This window comes from Vigna unguiculata, chromosome 3 (assembly GCF_037176805.1).
Source record: "Vigna unguiculata cultivar grain cowpea cultivar isolate G323 ecotype 2 chromosome 3, ASM3717680v1, whole genome shotgun sequence".
Lineage (NCBI taxonomy): Eukaryota > Viridiplantae > Streptophyta > Magnoliopsida > Fabales > Fabaceae > Vigna > Vigna unguiculata.
The window spans coordinates 40,320,237-40,336,497 of record NC_140794.1 but is presented as its reverse complement, the minus strand read 5'-3'; the positions used below and the strand labels follow the sequence as shown (position 1 = coordinate 40,336,497).

The window sequence follows — 16,261 nt, the reverse complement described above, 5'->3', positions numbered from 1 at the left end:
TAACAACAAAATTTCTGTTTTAAAAATTACATAACATAAAACGAAAAAACACGACCAGTGCATATGCACGGATCTCCTACTAGTTTTTATATAAAAGTTATAATGATGTAAATTTTAATATATTTAATAAATAATGTGAATTTTAATATAAAAATTAAATTTGATCTCAATTTGGAGAGGGACAAAATTGGTTGATGTTAAAAAAAATTGGAACCAAATTGAATAAAAATAACGAATATAGGGGATTGAATATAAAACATTGCCTATGACACGTGACACATTGTTGGGTTAACATGTGGACATTTAAAAAAATTAAAAGGAAAATGAAAATTATAAAAATATTAAAAAAACATAAAGTGACACGTGTAAGTCACTGTTCATGACCGTTAATGATTTAATCAATTTTTTTAACATGAATTAATTTTGTCCCTTTGCAAATTGAATATAAAACATTGACTTTAACACGTGGCACACAGTTGGATTGACACGTGGGCATTTAAAAAAAAACACAAAGTGACACGTGGCAGTCATTGTTCATGACCATTAATGATTTAAACAGGGTTAACAAAAAATGATCAAATTGAACAAAATTGATGAAAATTGGGACCTATTTGAACATAAAAACTAAATGAGGATTGATTAAATAAAATTTGACGAAAATTGGGACAAAAAATTATTTTAACCTTTTTTTTTATTAAGCTTAATTATAGTGATATAAAGATATTTCATATCTCTTTTGTGTCTCAATATCATATCCTTCAGACAAATGTAAAGCCCACTTTTATTTCTGCCCCTTTTATTTCTTAAAGGTTGCCCCAAAACTATTGGGCTTAAGGGCTGGCCCAAAGGGGCAACAAATCCTAAGTCTGCCCTAATGCTTCCATCCCCTCTCACTTTACAGAAATAGTTCATCCATTCCTTCTTAGAGCATCCGCAAACCTCTGCTAGGGTTTCACATCTCCCTTTTACGTTGAGCCAGAAGGACTCCATTAACTCGAGTAAGTTAACCTCTGTTTTCTTCTGTTCTATTCCTACTGTTTTGGTCTCGACTGAAGTCCCTTGCTAATAAAATAGTTTCCACTCTGGGTCCCACGTATCTACAGTTCATTGAGCCGATCTCGGAGCTGCTGTGCTCGCTAGTTGTGTGTTTAGGAGTCTTATGCTAGCTTATTTCCAAGTAAGGGAAGCTAGGGTTTCACGTTATTTCTATTTTATACGAATAATGTTTTGTGAAATATGAGAAGAGATTGGGAAAAACGTTAGTTTTTGGTATATTTCTGAGTTAGGGGTTCAAATGTTCATGAAACTGTGATATTTGACATTATTTGTCGTATTATGATGCGTCGCAAAGTCGCTGAGCGAGTGCCTTTGATCGCTGGGCGACTGTGTGTTTTTCTGATATGCGCAGTTTTAGTAAAATTGACTTTCCCGACTCATTAACCGTTGGATTGAGCTCAAATTTTGACATTTGATTCATAACATGCTATTTTATGGTTTGACCGGTTGGATCGTCGATTAGATGTCTGTAGCTTGAGAAATGTGTCACGCATTACTGCAAGAATTTTGATTTTGTGATAATAACTTTTCTTAGGAATTTTGGTGTAAGAATTATGGTTGTGGGTTGTGCTTGATTGTATGGAATTGCAGGTACTTAAATGTTGGCACTCATTTATTTAGGATGAATACTATTTTGTGATATATGTATGTCTTGGTATGCATTTATAAAGTATTAAATGAATGAATTTGCATGAGTGATGTGATTCATGGATTGTGAATGATGAACTTGGATAAATCTTGGCATGCGATTTCAATGAAATGGGTGGTTATATATGTGGTCATGAATTCGGTATGAACAATAATGTTACATTGATGACATGGTATTGGTATAAGGTGAAGTTCAATATCCCCGAATTGGGAAGAATGGGATGGTATGAAATCAACATGGAATATGAATGAGGATGGGTTACAAAGGATGGCATGAGGTGTTAAATGCATGATCAATATTATTTGTTTGTTTGGAATGTGATTGGTATGTTGTCAGTACGTAAATCCACGAGTCTCTAGGTGAGACTTCCTGGTGGTGCTTCAGTGGTCGGGACGTAATTTCATGGCCCCTGTTAGTAGGAGTCCATGGTGGTGCCTCATCTGTATAACTAGGTAAGGATTCAAGGTAAGGTTGCATCCTGACACTCTAAGGAGTCAGTTAGTCTCACCTAGAGCGGACTGACTCCTGTGGTGAGAGTAGTAGGAGATCTGAAATTCATTAAGGGCTAACCTTGTGGTGAGGAAAAATTGATTCATTGTAACACTTGTAACACATAGCTCGGAGGTGTGAAGAGGTATCCACCACAAACATGCTTAGGTGATATATGTATATTGGATTGTGATGGTATATCTGAATTGCATGATAAAACCATGTTGGCTCTAGCTTACCCTTCTGTTTTGTTGTGTGTTTCTGCTGTGTGGTTTTCTCTTTTGCGATGATCATCAACTTGTTGATGGGAGCAGATGCGAGGAACACACGTGATCATCAGGGAGGCGATGGTTCCGCTGCTTAGTCATCTAGATCATTCAACTCTAGGCTTTCTTGTTGGGTTGTGGCCCATGTACCAGCTTGACTCTTAGTTTACTATTTTGTTCCTGTTGAACTTGTATCAGTTTGATTTTGGCATCGTGGTATGCCTTGGGACTGCGCGGCTATATCTTTTGTGTGACGCTTTATTTTAATTATTTTTATTAATTAAATGGGGTATTACAACAAATATCCTCAAGACCTGCAAAACTTCCATTCTCAGCATCATATTCATCGGCAGAAAATGCATCAAAATCTGAACAAACAGTATCAAAACTGGTTGCTGATATATTAATGTGATCCACAACATAGATTCCATCAAAATCATGAGTATGAACATGGAAATTAGAGAAATCAGTAGTGGCAGAATTAAGCTCCAAAGGTGCAGTGTGTGAGAGGTGGAAAGCATCAAAATTAGGTGCAGGATCTTCTAAAACAACTTGAAATTCCATTTCAAAATACTGCATAACTAAAGTATGACTAACATCCTCAATAGGTGCTTCAAGACATGTTTTAGCAGCTGAAAAATCAGTATGAGAATCAAAATCAGGAGCTACAACTACTAATGCTTCTTTGGTTATTGCTTCCTTCACTGATTGACCAAGACTTGTCTCAGATTCCCTCATTTCTAGCTTTTTCATTGCTGCCACTAATTGAGCCATTTGATTGCTCAAGTCTTGAACTTCTGAAACTAAACTACCTTTCTGTAATTGATCAAAGAATGGTCCATCCATCTATAAAAGCTGCTGAAAGTATGGCTGCTCAAATTGGGACTTATAAACTTGGTTGCAATATGGCTCTGCATACTGTTGGGACTGACTGACATTTCCCTGTTGATCTGGTGTACCAAATGGTTCCCAACATGGTTGTGATTAGGGCTGGGCATAGTTAATTAAATTGTACTGAACTTTAGATTATCTGTACTAAATGAAACTAAAATAATTGAACCATATGCAATAAAATCTGAACTGAACTATTATACAGTTCAGTTTTAAAAAACTGAACCCCTCAAAATTAAGTTCAGTTAACTGTTTAGAAACTGTTATCTAATAATAGAAACTCTGTCCAATTCACAATTGACCATTGTCTCGCTGTTCACCACGTTCTCTCTGTTGTCCGCTACTGCTCTTTGTGCCATTGACGACGTAAGATTCAACTTCACTTATTTTTGTCGATCTAACTTCTTCTTGCGAGAACATTTGCTTTTTCGTTTGCAGCACCAATTTAATTTCTGAAATTTCAACTTTACTCTTTTCCTTTCCAAAGAAAATTTACATTTTAGGGTTTTTTTTTTTGAGATAGCAGAGACCCAATAACTGTACTTCTTTGTTTCACTACTCTACTTACTTCATCTCAAAATTGATTCCAATTGGAACCTAACAGTGTTTAGGAAATGGCTTAGACTAGTATAAGCTACATAGTCTTCCTAAACTTTTTGGAATATCTCTCGTATTTCCTTCATAAATGTTAACTATTCAAGAATAACATTTCATTTGGGAAATAACATTATTGCTTCATTTGTTTAACATGATATAACAGAGATTACTGGTGTGGTGCTTTCCTTTGACCCTAAGCCAATCAAGGTTAAAATTTACATTTTCTCTCACTTGGTGATTTGCTAGATTAAACATGTAATTTATTTTCCTAGTGGCTATTAGTTAAACATGTCATTTATTGCTCTGTATATGGGATAAAGTAAGAAGAAATAGTAGAATCACTAAATCTTAAAGGAAAGTGGAAACATATATTGTCTTTTGGCGTCTTTTGTTCACCTTTGAAAATTGATTCAAGTTTTGGCGTCTTTTGTTCCCATCACTGCACAAAATTGTCACACAAGTTAGGCCCTTCATCTAATTTATATTATTTTAATGAGTGGAAAGAGAGAACAAAGCTGAGGCTATCTCTACATCTGTTCCAAGTCATGTTTCACCACAACTAGAGACAACATCCGCATGGTTTAGTTATCACAAAAATGGGAGCATTATACTTGAACACCATAAGAAATTAATAACAAAAGTTTCTAATGAAATTTATGATGTTTCTTCATGATATGGTGTGTCTTCCTGCCACTAGATGCTCATGAATAGGGAGATAAGTTACTAGAAATGTTACACTTAAATAGGAGACTCCAAAAATTTGAATGTTACTTTTTGTGCAGAGTTGGAATGGCTTAAAGCAGTAGTAGAGTGGCAAAGCCAACATGGTTTTAACGTGTGTCAACCTCAGAAGAAGATAAGAATCTTTGTATCCATAGAAGCATTTCTCGTAGATAATCTGGCATATCTCCTGGTGTGTTTGTTTACTACAAAATGATTAGGCCCACAAATTGTCAAAGAGTGTCATGGTCAAAGGAGAGTGAGGTATGAGTGAAACCGTTTTTGTTTTTGTTGTCATCATACTATAAATTTCATAAAATTATGCAATTGAAATCTGATGCAAGCACAATAATTTCCTAGTCAATAATTAATACAACTTCTGCATCTCTATTTCGTGCAAATAGAACTTCTGCACATCATGCAACTCTAACATCTAAGTTGGGTAAAATGTGTTTTAACACAATTTATTCCATAATAAATCATGCCACAGTATGTTCTTTTAATACACGTACAACAACTTGAAACTAGCATCAAAATAGTCACCCCTTTTATCTACTAACTTTTCTCCATCCTTTTCCATCATGAACCTATTTTCTTACATGTTATGAAGTAGTACTCTAAAAAAGCCTCAACCATTTAACTCATTTTAAACTGTATATTTATTTAACTACACTCAATTATATACTAAGTTTACTATTTTTGCATTGTAGCATACTGGTAATTTTCATTGATATGTATATGCTTAATTTAATTATCTTCACTTCACCCACCTCAAGGGAAGAAATAATGAAAGTTTCTGTAGCTCCTTAATAGCTGGCTAAAAGTCAAACATGGTTGTAAATGAAAAAGTTATGTGGTTGGCTGAACTCATTAGTAGTGCAAGGTGTTGTGTTGCTGATTTCTTCATAACTAATTTATCTTTCTACTCAATTTGGTGTAGTGACAATGGATCATGTCGACAATGGCAAACAATTCTGACTGCTGACCAACTAAAAGGAAAAGGTCTTTGAGGGAATTATTAAAAGGGATCTCATGGTGAAATATACTTGGTAATTTAGTACTCTACAATTTTCACAGACTTGTCCTATTAAAAGTACTGAAATGCATTCATATATATTAACAAACAAAAGAGTACATGATGCATTGAACTAATTCAATTCACTATAGTCTTTCAGGTATTAATCACAGCTTTACAAAAGCTCACATATCTCGTTGTAAGGCACCCTAAAGTTTATTTGTAGCAGGGTAAGAAAATCATCTTCTAGCTTTAGCGGTTCCCAAACCCTCAGTAATTATCACACAGATCAGATGGATTTTACATTGCCGAAAATCGTCGAAACTCTCACACCAACTACTTCTGGGATTGATCCTTTACCTCCTTGTATGGCTATATCGTCAACAGAGCATAATAAAGGTCGGTCAGATGTGTGGGGGCATTTTACCAAACAAAAACCTTATTTTAAGAAGAAGGCTAAGTGCAATTACTGTGGTGATTTGATTAAAGATTTGGCTGGAACAAGTGGGATGAGGAATCATTTGATAAGATGCAAGGAAAATCCTAATAGAGAAGCATTCAAAAGGCAAAAATTGTCATCATCAACTACAGAAGGGGTTAGTGTTGGCCCTTCACCAACTATTTCTAAGTTTGACCAAAATACATCTCGAATGAAGCTGGTGAAGATGTTTGTGAAGTCCGAGTTTCCTTTTCGATTTGTGGAAGATGAAGACTTTCGTGACTTTGTGCGGTCCTTGCAACCACGGTTTGAGGTTCCATCCCGCACTACATTGAGGCGTGAAATGTGGGAACTCTATGAAGATGAAAAAGCAAAGTTGAAAATTTTTCTATCAAAGCAGTGTGGGAGGGTTTGCTTAACTACAGACAAGTGGACTTCAATCCAAAACCTAAACTACATGAGTTTAACAGCTCACTTTATTGATGATGATTGGAAGCTTCATAAGAAAATTTTGATTTTTTCTCAAACAACAGGTCATTCAGGGGAGCTCATTGCTAAACATGTTGAGGCTTGTTTGAATAACTGGGAGTTGAAGCGCGTCCTTAGTGTCACAGTGGATAATGCTACAACAAATGATGTTGGGGTCCAATACCTCAAAAGAAGGATGTTATCATGGAATTGTCTTGTCTTAATTGTGAAGGATGGGTTAAAAGAGATAAACAATTCAATTTCAAAAATTCGGAGTGCAGTTAAATATGTGAAATCTTCTCCAACTAGATTTGCTAGATTCAAGGCTTGTGTTGAACAAGAGGGAATTTCTTATAAAGGTCTTGTTTGCCTTGATGTTGAAACCAGATGGAACTCAACTTATCTAATGTTAGAGGCAAGCTTGAAGTACAAAGATGCCTTTGTCTTGTTAGATATGCAAGATAAGAAATTTGGTGCTGAAATGGCCAAAAGTAGTGGTGTGCCATTAGAAGAGGATTGGGAATATGCGAGGTTTGTTCTACCATTCTTAAAGATGTTTTATGACTCTACCATGCGCATTTCTGGTTCTTCTTACGTCACTAGCCATATGTATATGAAGGAAGTGTTTGGAATTGGTAAAAAGATTCGACAATATTCTGAGAGTAGTGATGTGAGCATAAGATCGATGGCAATGAGGATGAAGGGTAAGTATGACAAATATTGGGGAAATCCCAATGGAATTAATATCTTATTATTGATTGTTGTTGTGCTTAACCCTAGGAGTAAGTTGGATTTTGTTAATTACTTCATTGACTATATATTTGAATCTAGCATGGCCAATGGATTGAAATCAAAATTATTGTCATCTTTAAAAACACTTTATGATCAATATCAAGGATTTGAGGAGGGTTCTCAAAGTAGCCAACAAGAATCCCAACTAGATGATGAAAATGATGATCCTCATGGCATGAGTTTCTACCTAAGAGCTACAGGACGTGGATTTGATTATATATCAGAGCTTGATAAATATTTGAGAGAGGATCCTGAACCTTATATAAAGTCGGTTGAGCTTGATGTTTTACATTGGTGGAAGGTAAACTCAACTAGATTTCCTATCCTTGCAAACTGGCTAGAAAGGTGTTAGCCATTCCCATCTCTACCATAGCATCAGAGTGTGCATTCAGTACAGGAGGAAGGGTGGTTAGTCTTTATCGTAGTTGCCTAACGCCTAAAATAGTGGAAGTACTTGTTTGCACACAAGATTGGTTAAGAGGAATACCTTTCTCTATACTTTTTAATGAGGATCCTAAAGAGCTTGATGAATTTGAGCAAGGTGAGTTTATATGAAAACTTTATATACTTTTTAGTTGATACTTTATATGAAAGCCTAAAATATATATATATATTTTTTGTAGATATAACTTCTTAAGACGAAGTGGGACCTTCAAGTGCAATTAATTTAGATGATTGAAGATGTATTAAGATGTATTAACATTTTGATGTTGTTTATGGGAGAACCTACTGGAGAACCTATGTATTAAGATGTATAAATATTTTGATTTTGGTGTATTGAAGTATAAGGCTTATTTCAAGTATTATTTCCTAAGCACTTTCAAATTATAAACTTTATATTATTATTGCATATTACAATCATATGTAATTAGTGCAATTCGGTTCAAAATAATGTAATTCAATTAAAAAATAGTGCAATTCAGTTCAAAATCAATACAATTCGGTTCAAAAATAGTACAATTCCGTTCAAAAATAGTGAAGTTTATTCAAAATTAGTGCAATTCGATTCAAAAACGATTCAAATATAGTGTAGTTAAGTTAAAAATTTGTGCAGTTCAATTCAAGAATAGTGCAGTTCAGTAAATAATAGTGCAGTTTAGTTAAAAAATAGTGCAGTTCAGTTCTGATATAGTGCAGTTCATAAAACAGTTCAGTTTATAACCACTTGAAAGCATGTTCATATTGCATAAAAAAAAAGAGAATAAGAGGTTCCGGAACGTAGAAAGATGGATGGGGGTGCGCAAAGAAAAAAAAAACAAAAAATATGAAAACGTGCACCCCTGGCACGTTTTCTCTTTGAAAATGTCAACCCCTTCACGTTTTCTCTATGAAAACGGCCTGACCCCCCACGATTTCTTTGTTAAAATCATCCACCCCCTGCACGATTTCATTCATTGACTGTATTTGACTCAAAAACGCATGGGGGCATAACGATTTCTTCACCAGAAAACGTTCAGCCCCCACACGTTTTGCCTACTATGGTAAATTTTTAAAATTCTGCCTAATACCGTAATTAGGCCAACTTATTTGCCTACTTTTGAAAAAAAACCGCAGAAACCCAAAGGTGCATGGATGGGTACCAGGCAACATTGAATCTCGGATTTTAATGTTCGAAATTAAAATGTAATGATGCGAAATGCTTACATATGATCTCTATTGATGAATCAAACAATAATCATAAAAAAAATCGAGTAAAACGTAAAATCTCAAATCAAGAATCCTAATTAACGGTAAAAACGAACTTGTGCGTCAATGGTGAATTCGATGCAATGCGTGATGAATTGAATGCGGAAATGATGCAGAAAAATTACATGTAGTATCACGAACAGAATGCAAGCGCGAAACGGTCACAAACAACACTAAATCACATCATTCGAAATTAAATGGGAGACAAAACAGGAACGTGAACTGCAGAATCAAGCACAGTGATTCAAGTGGCTTGGTTTATGTATGATTGATCATAAATCGAAAGAGCTTCGATATCTAGGTATATGACCATGCACCTCTGAGATTCAAGAAGACTTCATCTGAATCTCAGTGTTGATTTAGATTAATATCACTCAACCTTTGGTTCTCTTGAATCACACTCTTAATTCAGTCAAAGAAATGGAAAATCATCACAAATGAACGGTCTATATTATTCAACGGTCTATATTATTCAACAATCCTCCTTGGTTAGAATCAGCTTCAGCACCAGCCTTTCTGCATTTTAAGACCTAAAGAAACAAGTAAGAAAACACAATGCAAAGCTATGGTACAACTAAATCACCTAAACGAACCAAACATGCAAAAATGAGAATTAAGAGTGCTATGCATCTATGAACCACTTTTCAGCCATCTAAAATTCGGAAAAGGGTATTTTAGTGCTCCAAAGCTTTCCTAAAAGTTGCCATTTCATTTGGAATTAAAAAATAAAAAAAGTCAACTTTTGATCAAACTTTGGTCAACATTTGCAACAAAAAGTAAACTATGCCATTTGTGATTTGGCTGGATCAGATTCATTTCATGGTTTCCTTTGGTCACTTGCAACCTTCCTTAGCCTTCATTTCTGCATAGAACTCAAAAACCTCACATATGAATGTTAAACTCACCAAATCCTACTTAAAAACTCCTAAAACTAGACTAAGATTAAGCCAAACTCTACTTCTAAACCTTAATATCTAAACTAAGACCAAGCGAAAATGCTCCTACCTATTCATGAACCTATATCACGTATTGAACTAAGCCTAACTATTGGTACTCCAAATGATTATGCTAAAAAATGCATTAAAAACACCTAACTAGACGACTTTTGTAAAACTAGACTAAAATCCTAGTTAGATTAATTATAAGCTAATGACTCCTAATTAACCACTTAAACCTATCCAAAATAATGCAATTGACTAAGAAAAACTCTAGAGATAAGGGACTTACCACACTCCCACACTTAAGACGATTGCACTCCTAGACGGTGTAAGGAAAAACTACTAAAACTTCTAAAAATCTACGACTCAAGCTTCACAATTCTGCATAAAAAATCTCTCCAAAAATCCTAACTCCAACCTGCACATGCTAGCAAAACGATCTTGTTCAAGCTTCAAAACATTCAACCATCAAAAATAACTCCGAACAAAGAATTTCAAGTAGTGAACAATCAAAATGTAGAGGCAAAAACAATTTCAACCTCACAGTTAGTGTTTTCACACTTCACTCAAGTGTATGGATCATATATGCTCTCACAATCCAATCCAATGGTATCCTCATGGCTTTGCAAAGTTCCTAAACAGTACCAATCACATGAATGCAATTTGGAGATCAAAAGGACTTATTCAATGGCTTGTAATGAGGTTGGGCTAAGGGTGTGGTACATGGAAGGTAAGCAAGGCTTTGAATCCTGAAATGTGAAGGGAATGAGGGTGGAGAGTGATGAGTTCAAGTGCAGAAACTGTTTTCGTCATGTGTACCGTTTTTCCAGCAGTATTCTCACTCAACTATCTCACTTTTGTTTGCCAATTTTTGTTCACATCTGGTCCAGCAGTTTCTTTCTGATTTTTCTGCTTTGTTCAAACTTTTCTCTGCTGTTCCAGTGTTTCTTACTGCTGTTCCAGTTTTCTTAGATTCTCCTTCCACTCCCTACTGGTCCAGCCACATTCTTTTTCATATTTTTGCACCCTCAAAGATCACACACCCCCACACTTGAAGTCAGCACCATCTTACAACTCATCCTAATTCCCTTCACATCCCTAGGATAGGGTGTCATTCTGGTTTTTCAGGGCAAAGAGGTTGCTGTCAGGTTCTGTTTTCACACAAGAATTGGTCAAATATGGCTCAAAATGAGGGTGCAATGGCGATTTTTCAGGGCAAGCTTTATTTGGCAAGTGGCTGCATCAAAAATGGCCTAAATCATATCAACAAATCACATCCCAAGACCAGTTATGCAAAGGAACAAAGCAAAGCCTAAAGTGCCACTTTCATGAATGAATGCACACACAAGAATGCAACTTTAGGCTCAAATATCACCATAGTTAAATCTTCCAAAACTGTTCCTGCCACACACTTTTCATGCAAAAACAGACTTGAATCAATGATTTGGAGTAAAGGAAATGATTGGAATGCTCATTCACTCTAGCTAGACCTTCTACAAACACATACAAACCAAAGCTAGGCTAGAAAAGAGAGAAAAAAAATGCAAATCTGGGAAAACTTGTAAAAACATGATCAGAAACTTACAAACTTAAAAAGTCTAACCTTGTGTTTGGATGAAGCATTTCAACAATGCTGAGAAATTGAAATGCACTATATTTAAATTGCTTGCAATTAAATTTCCTTCATTTTCTAAATAACTTGTTGGGATAAATAAATTAAAATACCTTACATTTCAATTTCTTGTTTGGATAAAAGAATTGAATTTCTTGTGAGATAAAACTTCATTTTATCAATATTTATTTTAGGCTTAATTATGTTTTGAGTTCATGATAAATTTGGAAATGGGTCGGTTAGGCTTGTCAGGTCAACAGGTCGGTCAGGTCGTTGGGCCTGTCCGACGTTTGGGTCGTCAAGCCCGTCCGATACCTTTATATCGTCTGGCCCGCCAAACCCGTGTGGATCACTGGACTCGCCCGTCCTGCTTGGACCATCGGACCCGCTGACCCGTCTTGGTTGTCAGGTCGGTTCAGCCTGTCTCTGTCTTCAAGCCCACCCAGATCGTCAGGGTCGTCAGTCCTATTTGGGTGTTCGGGCCCGGCCGACCCATTTATGTCGTAGGGTAAATCCAGTCTATCTGGGCCGTTGGGCCAACCCGACACATCTTGGTCGTCGGGCCTACCTGAGCGGTGTGGGTTGTCGGGCTTGACCGACCTGTTTGAGTTGTCAAGCTCGCCCGACCCATATGTGTCATCAAGTCACCTCGTCCGTCTAGGTCGTCGGACCCCCTTACTTGTCTAAGTCGTCGGGCCCACCTGACCCGTTTGGGTTGTCGGGCCTGCCCGACCTGTCTCGATCATTGGGCCCGCCCAGGAGTCGTCGGGCCCGCCCGACCCGTCTCGATCATCGGGCCTGCCCGACCCGTTTGTGTCGTTAGGTCGGTTCGATCTATCTAAATCGTCTAGTCAGCCCAACCTGCCATGGTTGTCGGGTTTGTCAGGTCCGTTTGGGATTGAGTTCAGAGTCTGAGGTTGAGTGAGAAGAATTTCAAATTCCACCTTTTTTAGGGTATTTGAATTTCTTCTAATTTAGCTAATTGAAATACTTCAAAAATATGTATGCATTTTAAATGCTTTTTAATTTCTCTATCCAAACAAAGCATTTCATTGCAAAGAATTTCAAATTCTCCAAATAAATGAATCACCCTCTTGAATTGCCTCATTCAAACACACCATAAAGGAACCTAGGGAACAGCTCAAAACTAGAATGCTACCTGAAACTCAAAATCTCACAACCTAAAACCCCCAAAAACACTTCAAAAACTAGGCTAAAACTAAGCTTAAGGTAAAGGACTAGAAAAACTAACTAGACAAGATTAAAAAGACTTAAGAAAACTTAAAACAAACTCAGAAACTACTTCCTAAAAGGTTTACCAAAAATCACTGCCTAAAACTAGAGCTATTCTACCAAATTACCCCAAATGCATATGCAAGCATGAAACTAACCTATGGAACTGTAATCTAACTATCCTAACAAGTTTCTAATGGCAAAATATAGAGCTATTCTACCAAATTACCCCAAATGCATATGCAAGCATGAAACTAACCTATGGAACTGTAATCTAACTATCCTAACAAGTTTCTAATGGCAAAATATGACTAAAAAACAACTCAAACTGCCAAAACTAACCACAACTCAAAATCTAACTACCTAGGACCTAAAACTAGTACTAAACTAGGTTAAAAACTCAAAATCAGAGAACTGCATTAAACTACTGCAAGAAAATTTTATAAAACTACTTGGACAACTTATAATTAGAAAAAGAAAGGTGGAAAACAAGTCACAACTCAAAAACAACAAGAGAACTAAAAGCTGTCTAGTGGAACCTAAGAAAAATGAACTAGAAATGGCTAAGAATGAGCTAAGACTGAAAACTGTACTAATCTATCTATTAAAAATACTAATCCACTACCTAGACACATTCTAAATGCTAAAAGGAATACAAAAACTAAGATAAAAGTCCAAAACAGCAGCAAAATTAAAATCTGGTGTATGCAGACCTCAAAATGCACTAAAGAACCAACTCCACAAACTGTTTGCCAACTTTGAAATCAAACTGCAACCACCACAGTGCTCCAAAAAGTACATTTTATCATTCAAATCAAAGTTAATTGAGTCAGGAATCCATTGCAACAAGAATCAACTCAATTGGATCACTGTGGAGGAAGTTATGGGCCAGACAAGCAAGGGAGTGCAAAGCTGTCAGAATTACGTTTTTATGCAACTTAAAACGAATTTTTCATGCTAAAACTTATGAAGAATAACTATGCAAGCAAGTTCTAATTCATCAAACTAACCTAAAAGCACAATTATATATTAAATAAAACTAAAGATGCAAAATATGACTATGTGAACCTAAGAAACTAGATTAAACCAGCAAAAACAGGACAACAACCTATTCTATTCTCAAAACAGCAATTAAAACTAACCAAACTAATTCCTACAATCACTAAAGGAAAAACTGAACACGTAAAATAACCTAGACTCAATGGAAAAGAAGATAAAACTAACCTACTCCTAAGCTACAACAGCTTATCTGTGTTAAAGTGGCCACAAATCAAAATTAATTCTTTTAATTTTTATGTAATACAAACTATGTTCTATCATTCTAATTTCTATACTATTTCCCATATTAGCTATTACTACAAAAACTATCATACAAATCATAGTACTACCGCTATTCACAAGGTCTAAGATTTGACTTTTCATCCTTTTTCCCTTGTGCACTCTTATTCTGGCCAGATTGCCTTCTCTGATTTGCTCGGCCTCCATACTCTGCTGCAGCAGTATAAGAACTCCATCCAGTGTTAGGATTTGGATATTTGAAACCTTATTTGAAGCCTTTGTGCCATTCACAGCAGCTGCACCTGTTTCATACTCGGAAAACAAAACTCCACCAATGTTATTAACATCAAAATCAGCATTGTAAACTCCATTTAACTCTACTGCTTGATCATCAAATTCTACTTCAACGTTAATATGTAAATCAACAGCAGAATCAGTGCTAAACTCCAAGTCAGCCAAGTCAACTTTCAAATCCACAATCCCTGCAAAACTTCCATTCTCAGTCAGCATCATATTCTTCAGCAGAAAATGCAATAAAATCTGAACAAACATTATCAAAACTGGTTGTTGATATATTAATGTGATCCACAACATTGATTCCATCAAAATCATGAGTACGAACATGGAAATTAGAGAAATCAGTAGTGGCAGAATTAAGCTCCAAAGGTGCAGTGTGTGAGAGGTGGAAAGCATCAAAATCAGGTGCAGGATCATCTAAAACAACTTGAAATTCCATTTCAAAGTACTGCATAACTAAAGTATGACTAACATCCTCAATAGGTGCTTCAAGACATGTTTTAGCAGCTGAAAAATCAGTATGACAATCAAAATCAGGAGCTTCAACTACTAATGCTTCTTTGGTTATTGCTTCCTCCACTGATTTACAAAGACTTGTCTCAGATTCCCTCCTTTCTAGCTTTTTCACTGCTGCCACTAATTGAGCCATTTGATTGCTCAAGTCTTGAATTTCTGAAATTAAACTACCTTGCTGTAATTGATCAAAGAATGGTCCATCCATCTGTAACAGCTGCTGAAAGTATGGCTGCTCAAATTGGGACTTATTAACTTGGTTGCAATATGGCTCTGCATACTGTTGGGACTGACTGACATTTCCCTGTTGATATGGTGCACCAAATGGTTCCCAACATGGTTGCGATAGCTGCTGATTTTGTGGTTGATATGGTCCAGCATGCTGCTGCAGGAAAGATGCGCTATATGGCTGCCAAACCGGGTTAAAACAGGGTGCAAAATGCATCCTATGAGTATATAGTTGAGGATAGTGAAATGAAGAAAAATTCTCATATGCAGAAGGGTTATACATACTATCTAATAGATGTAGCTACTAGTTACTAACTCTAACTATTAGGTACTAGCTCTAATTACTAACTATTAGGTACTAGCTCTAATTACTAACAACTAGCTTCTAGCTGTAACTACTAACTCTAACTAACTTTACTAGCGAAAACTTGATTTCAATTTGGATAACATTGAATTGGTAATTGAATGACGCAATTGGATGTGGATTAATACTGGGAAAATTATTTAGGATTGAACTCGTACTATGGAATTACTGGGTTGCAGGATAAGGAAGATTTTGGGTAACACGGAGGTGCTGGGGATTCTGGAAAGGCCCAGAATTGTATGCACCGCCTGGTGGCACGTTTTTGCCGCCAGACGACATGCGGGAACCAGCAGTTTTATGTTGGTAGGGTCGTGTGCATGCCGGGGAAATCTGTTGGGGGGAAAACCAGTGAAAATAAGAGGAAAACTGGATAATTCGCATTTTATAGATATTGGAAGAGAGAAATATGATTTGGGTTTTGGAAGAATTGGGACTCGAAGAATGTGCAAATGAGGTTTAGTTGAATGAGATTAAGCATAGGGGGTTGCAGAATATAACTTAGAATTATAGTTCCTCTGTTGGATTGCCTAAGTTGAGTTTATGGTGTAATGGTATGCTAAAGCTTAATTGTTGTGTTGCATGGGATTAGGGGAAATTGCAAAAATGTTTGGGGACAATGATGGAAAATAGGTATGATCGGGTGATGTGGTATACTGTTGAGGAGCATGGTTTGTTCTTAGTTAATATTAAGGATGGCATAATTAAGTGGGAGAATATATGTGGGACTAGG

At 36.2% G+C, this 16,261-nt stretch overlaps 1 protein-coding gene across 1 annotated transcript; it reads right to left on the bottom strand.

Moving 5' to 3' along the window:
- Positions 1-14,123: 14,123 nt before the first annotated feature.
- Positions 14,124-16,001, bottom strand: LOC114179410 (uncharacterized). Its single transcript, XM_085671012.1, has 2 exons — positions 15,690-16,001; positions 14,124-15,348 (listed from the first exon to the last, which is right to left on the bottom strand). The coding sequence occupies exon 2, from the start codon at positions 15,145-15,147 to the stop codon at positions 14,629-14,631; it is 519 nt and encodes a 172-aa protein (XP_085527138.1). The 5' UTR covers positions 15,148-15,348; positions 15,690-16,001; the 3' UTR covers positions 14,124-14,628.
- Positions 16,002-16,261: the final 260 nt, after the last annotated feature.